The sequence below is a fragment of the Vicia villosa genome, unplaced genomic scaffold (genome assembly GCF_029867415.1).
Source record: "Vicia villosa cultivar HV-30 ecotype Madison, WI unplaced genomic scaffold, Vvil1.0 ctg.000159F_1_1_3, whole genome shotgun sequence".
Classification (NCBI taxonomy): domain Eukaryota; kingdom Viridiplantae; phylum Streptophyta; class Magnoliopsida; order Fabales; family Fabaceae; genus Vicia; species Vicia villosa.
In genome coordinates, this window is record NW_026705043.1 from 706560 (window position 1) to 716015 (window position 9456).

General features: G+C 34.4%; 1 protein-coding gene across 1 annotated transcript; it reads left to right on the plus strand.

The window, feature by feature from the left end:
• The first annotated feature begins 393 nt into the window (after positions 1-393).
• Positions 394-4998, plus strand: LOC131624748 (nucleolar protein 12-like). Its single transcript, XM_058895667.1, has 6 exons — positions 394-1223; positions 1343-1401; positions 1684-1753; positions 1870-1995; positions 2105-2233; positions 4158-4998. The coding sequence occupies exons 1-6, from the start codon at positions 513-515 to the stop codon at positions 4710-4712; spliced, it is 1650 nt and encodes a 549-aa protein (XP_058751650.1). The 5' UTR covers positions 394-512; the 3' UTR covers positions 4713-4998.
• The last annotated feature ends 4458 nt before the right edge of the window (positions 4999-9456 follow it).

Genomic DNA, 9456 nt, shown 5'->3' on the forward strand with positions numbered 1-9456 from the left:
CTTGCCCAATAAATATGGGAGAGGACATGTCCCATCATAACAGACTAGAAGAAGGGTCAATGAAGATAACCATCACTTTTATGATCCAAGGAAGAATAACTCCCTTACTCTCCATTTTTTCTGAGGGGGAACTGAGATACCCATTCTCTAACCTAGACACAAGAAATCTCTATAAATACTTCAGTCCTATATTTGAGAAGTAGGAACATTTTTCACCTAGACACGTTGTCTCAAAATATATCCTCTTTTCACTATCAATATATATATATATATATATATATATATATATATATCCTATTTTCTCTTTCAATAATTATTTATTTAAAAATTTGATTAAATAATATGTAAAATGATTTTACCACATTTTAATAATATAAAGCACATTTTCTGTGAAAAAATAAATTTTGAAATTTCCAAACGCGTAACCCTTCTCTTCTCTCCTCCCTTCACTCTTAAACAGAATTTAGGGTTTCTGCCCTAAGAAATTCCAATTCTTTCCTCCCAACTCAGCAATGGCTAAAAAGAAACAGAAGGAGCCGCAACAAACTCCTAAAAACGACACCGTCTCATCCTCTTCCAGCGTTTTCGATGTTCTCTTCGGCAACGCGCCGGAACAGATAACCGGAGCTGCCGCCTCTCTTTTTTCCGATGACAACCCCTATAAGAGAAAACCACCACAACCTGCTCTAATTTCCGACGTTACCGATCACACTCCAAACTCCGAAAACGGCGACGTAGATGAAAAGAAGAGAAAGAGGAACAAAGAGAAAAGCCCCGTGCTTGATTCAAATTCTGCAATCAAAGTTTCAGAAAATTCAGAGAAGAAGAAAAAGAAGAAAAGTGGGTTGAACGAGAAGGAAGGGGAAGAGAAAGAGAAAGAGCATATTTTGGATGTAGAAACGATTGGGAAGGAGAAGAAGAAGAGGAAAAGGGATGAGGTTGAGAAAGAGTGGGAGGAGAAGAAGTATGGGATTGTTAAGGGAGGAGATAAGGATGAAAGGGAAGGGTTTGAGAATGAAAAAGTTGGGAGCAAGAGAAAAGTGCGTGATAATCCAGCTGATATGATGGTCTCAAAGAAAGGTTTTGATGATGAAGATAAGCTTTTGAGGACTATTTTTGTTGGGAATTTGCCTCTTAAGGTGAAAAAGAAGACTTTGTTGAATGAGTTTAAGAAATTTGGTGAGGTTGAATCTGTTAGGATTCGCTCTGTTCCTTTGCAAGATGTAGGTGTTCCTTTTGTTTATTGTTTTGGTTTGGATTTGTTGGTACTCTTTGAGGCTTCAATGATATGGTTTTAATGCTAACTTTATGTGTATTCTTTTTTTTTTTTTTCATGAACTAGACTAAAATACCTAGAAAGGGAGCCATCCTTGCGAAGAAGATCCATGAGTTGGCTGAAAGGTAACTGTTACTCAATGACCTGCTTGCAGCTTGTTAAGATTATTAATTGTTTATAGAGAATGCAGTTATTTTGTATATTGAGTTGAAGGAAAAGCCTATATTAAGCTAGGTGAAAACGTTCCGTTTTGATGATTTGTAAGGAGTGTCTTAAATTCTCCTTAATGTAATTTATATTGCAAATTGAATTTGTTCTAGGGTGACTTGTATACAGTGAATACATGCATTTTAATGTAAAGGAAATCTTTTCATACATTTCTAATAGAGAAATATTGGGGTTTGCAGTGTCAATGCTTACATTGTTTTCAAAACTGAGGAATCTGCCCAGGCTTCATTGGCCCACAACATGACTGTGGTATGTACTTGTTTCTCTAAGTTGGATTGGATCAATTATTGCCAATGCCATGTATTTCTGTTGAAGGATTGTGTCTGACAATCGTCGAATATTATTGTTTCGTTATCTGGCTGTAGGTTGAAGGATTCCACATTCGTGTTGACAGGGCATGCCCGCCCCGCAAGAAACTTAAAGGGGATACTTCTCAGCTCTATGATAATAAGAGAACTGTTTTTGTGGGTAATCTCCCATTTGATGTAAAGGTATGTTACCATTACCAATCTGTTGTTTTTATTTAAGGTCACACAATTCCATTTCCCCTTGTTGCATCTATCTTGTCCAATGATTCTAACATGTGATCTTTTGGTGCAGGATGAAGAACTTTATCAGCTATTTGGTGGTATACCAAATCTAGAATCAAGTGTAGAAGCTATAAGAGTTGTTCGAGATCCTCATCTTAATGTGGGAAAGGGAATTGCTTATGTGCTATTTAAAACAAGGGTATGCTGTTTTGGTGCCTTATTTGCTATACATTTTGATTTTGATAAAAAGTTTTCATTGTGTACTTGTATTTTTTTAGCTCAAATATCATGATTGAGGTTTTCATGTGCTTTCCTTTAGGCGCTAAAACACGGGGCTGTTTGTGACTATCCCATAAATACTTAAGTAGCTCAAATTTGTCAGATTAATTTTAAGAATAGCATGCTATTATTACTAAAAGGCACATGTATTCTCGAACACAAACATTGAAATGGATGGTTATGTGTGTTGTGGTTTTGTTAACTTTAGTTTGGATGAGCTATCTAATATGCCTTCTCAGTTACTAGGTACATGTAAATTTCAGAAAATATCACTATTTGATGAGAATATTAGTAGTTAGAGACTGACATGTATGGTAAAAATAGTTAGGAGCATTTACATTTTACACTTTTAAAGAACACAATTTGAAAATCATGTTAAAGCCTGTCTGTTTACCAACAATATCTGATTATTTCAACGCCCAATCCCACTCCCTGATATTTGGGATACAGACTGGAAGAGAACTTGAGCTTTCAGTTGATGAATGATGTCCCTTGGACATTTTCTTAGTAACAAACCCTTTTGGTGCTGAAATATGGGGCTGTTAGAGGTTGATGACAAGCCCCTGAAAATATCCTTGTCATGGAGAAACCATCTTATTTGTCTTATTGCTTTTAGAATTTCATGTTATGTTATCTATTTCTTTAAAGCGTATACATTTTGGAGCATAATCTGGAACGTAAGGATAGTTGCAAGTAATGTGGTTCTGTTGACTTACTCCGGTTTGGATTGGCTACTATTTTTATATTATATTATGCCTCTCTGTAATTAGATACATCTCATTTTCAGAAGTTATCTTTTTTCAGTGAGTATATAAGAGTTGATAATCATAGAACTGGACATTGGCGTGTCATACCAGTAGAGTCAGGCTACATTATACCGATCCTCATAAATTGAAAATTTGATTATTACAGAAATTCTTTTGGGGTGTAACATGGGCTGTTTGTTATCGGCGAACCCAAGTCCTCATTTTGTCATGGGCTATTTAATACGGGCTGTTTGATATCTTTTTTCCTCTCTTTTGACTTCAACTGCTGCCTGGAGATGTTTAAGCTTTTCTTTGTTTTTATGGAATTAGTTGTGCTTCACATAGGGGTGGGAATAGGCTAGGCTAGGCTTTATAAGGCCTGGGCCTGACCTAAGATAAATTTACAAGGCCTGAGCCTGACCTATGGCCTACTATAGGCTCGTTTTTTCAGCCTGGCCTGGCCTTTTTAAAAGCCTGACCTGGCCTATTTAAAAGCCTCTTTCTTATTAATGTTTTCAACTAATTCATATTACTTAAGAAGCCTTTTAGGTATATATATATATATATATATATATATATATATATATATATATATATATATATATATATATATATATATATATATATATGCCAATCTATTTAATACTTTTTCTAATATATATGCATATATAGGCCAATCTATTTAGACTAATTTTAATATATATGAAAATATAGGCCGACCTACAAGGTTTCATAGGCTTTTTTAATAGCCTAGACCTGGCCTATTTTATTAAATAGGCTTTTAAAAAAGCCCAAGCCTGGCCTTTTTATCAAATAGGCCTGGCCTTAAGTAGGCTAGGCTATAGGCTGGCCTGGCCTATTCCCACTGCTTTGGTTTGCACAGTCCAGACCTCAATGAATAACTGACAGAAGATAAAACCATAGTATTCATATTCAAAGTGTTGGTTGACTGTATCTAATTTGAGATATTGCTTTTTGTTGTTGAAGAAAAAACATTATTGCATTTGTAAAGTGGCATAAAGAATGTTCATACTTATTTTCAGGCCTTATCACCTGGAACTCTGTATACCGATACTAATTAATTGTTTGTGATTGCAGGAAGCTGCCAATTCTATTGTTAATAAACGATCCTTGAATCTTCGAGATCGAGCATTGAGACTTAGTCGTGCCAACACAAATGCTGCTACTACCCCATCTAAAAGGCCGGACTCTCCAGGGGCACGACTCACTCATGGCAAACCAAATGCTACTCCATCTAAAAGGCCATACACTCCAGCAGCACAAGCTCATAGGACCCCTGTGAAGAAGTTTTCAGCTGCTTCAAAGTCTCCTTCAAGCAGTAAAAACGGGTCCAACAGAAAAACTACTGCATCTTATCAGGGTCTGCGTGCAACCAAGTCTGATGTCTTCAAGAAAAGTCATGGTGGAGAAAAACCAAAAGTGCGCACACAGAAAAGACCAACAGTAGCTGCCAGAAAGGCTAAAGCAAAAGTGCAGCAGGAGGGTGGTACACCCAAACATGCAGGGTCAAAAGGTACACCAAAGAAAGCAGGGTCAAAAGGTACACCAAAACAAGCAGGGTCAAAACGCAAGTTTGATAGTCGAACTCCTGATAGCTCCGGACGAGTTATGAAAGCACAAAAGAAATGGTAGAATGTTTCTAATGGCATCAGGGATTAGATTTTGTTTTCTTAGAATTTTCTAGCTCTAAAGGACATGGAGGAAAGAGCTTGACACTGATGATTTTATGCAGTTGGGCGTCTTCAGGGTCCTCAGCTGAACTTTCCACTGTTAAAAAAGCAGTAGACGGAGGATAGAAATTAGCTCTTGTATCTTTTAAATCATTTTACATTATCGTGTAAGTTCCATTATAGAACTTGTATAAGGTTTATTGTGGCACTTTGTCTAGAAATTGAAATTGCCCATCAATTTTTGCTCCTGAACTTTTGTTTATCAAGTTTTAGTAAAGCTGCTTTCGCCTAACATTGGCAGCGATATATGTTCGGATCCTCTACAGCTTAAATTTCTATGATATATTTTATTAATATTAGTTGTTGATTTTAAATATCTTATTAATTTAATTTTTTAATATAATTTTTTACGATTTTATTATGTTTCAGATATTATCATTTAATAATGTTAATTTTGGTGTATATACTATATTTTGCATAAAATCTATTATTTCTTTACCATATATCTTTATTATATTAATGATAAGGGGAAATGATAACTTACTTAATTTTTGTCTAAATAAAATCTCAGAAAACAAGATGATATGTCATGATCATATATCCAATTGTTAGAGGGATTTTATGACCTGCCGCTGCAACAAGCAGTGGCAAAGTGGATGTTGAAATTATTCGGTAAATTACAAGAGTAGAAAGATCCATTACACGACAGATTTACAATTTCTTCAAAATTTTCTTAGAAAGAGAAATGATGATTTTACTTGCCCTCTTAGATTTTACGTCCTCTTTTGAAAGTTCAGATTTGAATAGAAAACTCAATCGATTTTTGGTATATAGTCTATAGTCTTTGATTTGGTACAGATGAAATCTTTAAGTTTAACTTGATCAAAGACGTTCAAGAATTCAAAATTTTCTCTTTTAAAAAAAGCTTGCATCCCAAAATGAGGCTTGAGAATAGATGGATTACTCAAAGACGTTCAAGAATTCAAAATTCTCTCTTTTAAAAAAGCTTTCATCACAAAATGAGGCTTGAGAAGAGAGATCGATTACTAAAGCTATTGGATGGAAACGTGACAGGATGGATGAAAAAGGAAGGAAATTTGTACCATTTATAATCAGGTTCTATTCAATTATCTTTTTTCCCAATCGATTAGATACCATTTATGTAATCGATTAGGATGTATTGGTAATCAATTGCAACACAAATTCAAACCATAATCGATTAGACGAAGGACTTAATCGATTACTGGACGCATCTAATAGTCATAATCGATTAACCATAGAATCTAACTGATTACAAGGCGAGAAAAACCAATTTCTTGTGCTTTTCGGGGCTGGTTTGATAGTTCTTTAGCCCAATCCGATATAAAAAGTTTGTCTTTGAAATATAGAAGTCCCTTTGGGAACTTGTACATATCTGTTTCCTCTGACTCTTTGTTATTCATCAAAGTTTGACCTTCTAAATTTATCAAATAGTAATGGCGGAGGCAAGACAACATATCTGGAATTGAGGAAGAATTGGCTAACAATAAGAGTTAAGCAGTGCAGTACTTTCGACAAAGAGCATCAACAACCAAGTTTAATCGACCAGGTTTGTAGAAAATTTCAAAGTTGAAGCCTTGAAATTTAGCTACCCATTTATGCTGTTTCAGTGTTTGGATCTTTTGTAATAACAAATTTCTAAAACGTTTTTGATCTGTGTAGATGTGGAAGGTCTGATCAATTAGATATTGTCGCCATGTCTTATGGATTAGATAATAAACAACATTTCTCACACATACATTAAAGTAGCTTGCATTCTAGGACACGTTTTCTTGCTAAAGAAAGCGAGTGGATGCCTAGCCTGCGACAAAACAACTCTGATAGCTACCCCAGAAGCATCAGTCTCTATAATAAATATTTTGTAAAGTCAAGACCTCACTTGAATATGTTTTGATGAAAACAAATATGATAAAAAAAGAGAAAATATTATATCAAAATTATGATCTTCATTCAAATGTATAAAACAATCCAATACACAAATATCTTAGAATGCTCAAGGTCTTTTATTAAATTTCAACCATCTAAACTTTGATTTTAATTCATTCATCTTAAAACTATTTTAGCATTTCAAATATATTGTGCTTACTTTTCATGAGTGATGGAATTGCTCTAGTGGTTGAAATGCTTAGTTTAAAACTACCTAAAAGGTCTTGTGTTTGTCATTTTTACTTAATAATTTTTCTAAAAGTTTTCATATAAACCAATCGGTTGGTCTTTACAACAATCGTTAAAATTTCTAAGCCAATTAATTGACAAGTAAGTGTAATTGATGGCTTCTCATGCATTTTTCAAAATTTTTGAATTTTCATAACATCTCTTCATGTCATCTTTTCGTGGCATCTCTTTGTAAGCCATTGCCATTTATTTTCTGTTTATATTTTTCAAACCATGCCATGATTAACCAAGAGATGCTTGTATCATATAAATAGAAATTATTTTTCAAAATTTAATCCACTTTTTTCCTTGATAATTTCAAAAAGCGTTCAAACTTTGATAAAATAAGAAACTCGTTTTTCTGCATAAACTTTCATATCGGTAAAAAGTTTCCTTTGAACACTTTGGAGATTGTATGATTATTATTGTTATAGGAAAATGGAAGAACAACTGTTGGGATTTATTTCATCCTATTGCTTCCAACTTTCATTTATCAAAAATTCATATTTGTGTATATACTTTGTTGTCTAGGATTGTTGGAAACAAGAGAATGAAAAAGAAAAAATTGTTTTTTTTTTCTACTTTGTAAAATCATAAGGTAGTTTGTCTTAGTGATTTAGTTAGTAACATCTCTATAGAGGCTAGGATTTGTCTTGTACAAGACTCTAACAAATAATGAAATCTCTTACATGTTGTAAGGGGACTAAACGTACTCTCAGACTGTAAGAGGAACTAGTATAATTCCTTTGTGTTCTTTACTTTTGTGCACTTTACCGCTTTCATAATCACCATCAAACCAGAAAATTAAAGTAACACTTCTCTAAAACCAAAAATCGTTCAAAGCACCTATTTCACCCCCTCTTAGGCGCACTATGTACTTACATGTTTTTGTAAAGTCTGGAAAAGCTAACACCGGTATGTCGGTCATTTTATTTTTTCGATTCTGTAAAGGCCTTACTAGCCTATGTACTCCAAGAAAATTTAGTGGAACGAAGCAAATTGGTGAGCAGAGCGGCGAGAGTGGCATAATTGCGCACAAAGCGCCTTTAAAAACCAATGAGACTAAAAAATCCTTGGAGAGTTGTGAGTGAACGTGGTTCAGGCTAATCCAAAATGGCTTGAACTTTTTCTGGATCTGGTGCAATAAATCCAACTGAAATCACATGACCTAGATAATTAACTGTATCCAACGCAAAAATAAACTTAGGTAACTACGCAACAAAATCATGTGTTTTTAATAAGTTGAAAACAATAGTTAAATAAGTTAAATGATCACACAATATAGCGCTATAAATTATAATGTCGTCAAAAATACAAAAATAATCGTCTTAAGTAAGGACGTAATAGATCATTCATAGTTGATTGAAAGGTAGAAGGGGCATTAGTGAGACTGAACGACATCACGAGGAATTCTTAACGGCCGTAAAACGTATGAAAAGCTATTTTGTGAGTATCTTCAGATGCAACACGAATCTGATGGTATCCTGAGTGTAAGTCTATCTTTGTGAAAATTTTGGCAGAACCTAGATCATCTAAAAGTTTATCAATGGTAGGTATTGGGAATCTGTCTTTAATTGTCACAACATTTAAAGCACGGTAATCAACATAAAAACGCCAAGTTTCGTCATTTTTTTTACAAGCAAGACTAGGGAAGAAAATGGGCTATTGCTAAGGACAATTATGCCTTCCCTTAACATGTCTTGTATTATTAATGTCATTGCTTCTTTTTTAATACGGGGATAACGATAGGGTTTTACATTAATTGTGGTAGTATGGTAAGAGAGGGATGTGGTGGTCATGTGGTCTTGATGGTGGAAACGGCTTGGGGTTTGAAAAACAGATGGGTAGTTTTTTAGTAGAGTCGCAATTTTTGGAGGAAGGGATGCAAGAAGGTTATCCAAGGTTATGGGCATTGGTTCTTTGTTATTTTGGGAGTTTAAATTGGTAAAATTCATAATATGTAATGAAGCGATATAGTTTGTGTATATAAGCTGGCAGAGTTGGTGGAAGGTTGTAAGGGTTGGATGTGATTTAGGGTCCCCTTTCAAGGTAATCGGGTTGTTGTTGTGGGTGAATTTTATGGACGAGATTGAAAAATCTGGTTGAATTGGTTAAAGGGTACGTAACCACGCCATGTCGAGCACAATATCAATGCCTTCAATAGGCAATAAGTAAAATGGGATGGTGAATGGCTAATTTGCAAGAGTGAGCTTAACCTAGTTAGACGACGGAAACTTATATAGAGGGGGTTGAATAGATCCCAATTAAAAATACTTGGTGAAAAATAGTTTTAAAACATTTTTAATTATGGAAAGCAGAAAACACCTTTATCAATTCGTCTAATCTGAACCGTTATTAAAAAACTTAGATATGCGTTAAAACCACTACGACTTGCAATGATAATGAAAAGAAATTGAGTCAATATATTTCAACAAACAACGTAATACGTTAAAATTCAAACAAACAAATAACCTATTTCCACTGAAATCATTAAACAATAGTTGAGTGAAGCA

Excerpts from the sequence above, each read along its gene's own strand:
- LOC131624748 (XM_058895667.1), top strand. The coding sequence starts at position 513 with ATGGCTAAAAAGAAACAGAAGGAGCCGCAACAAACTCCTAAAAACGAC. Across the intron at positions 1,224-1,342 it reads GCTCTGTTCCTTTGCAAGAT|ACTAAAATACCTAGAAAGGG; the intron begins GTAGGTGTTCCT and ends TTCATGAACTAG. Across the intron at positions 1,402-1,683 it reads ATCCATGAGTTGGCTGAAAG|TGTCAATGCTTACATTGTTT; the intron begins GTAACTGTTACT and ends TGGGGTTTGCAG.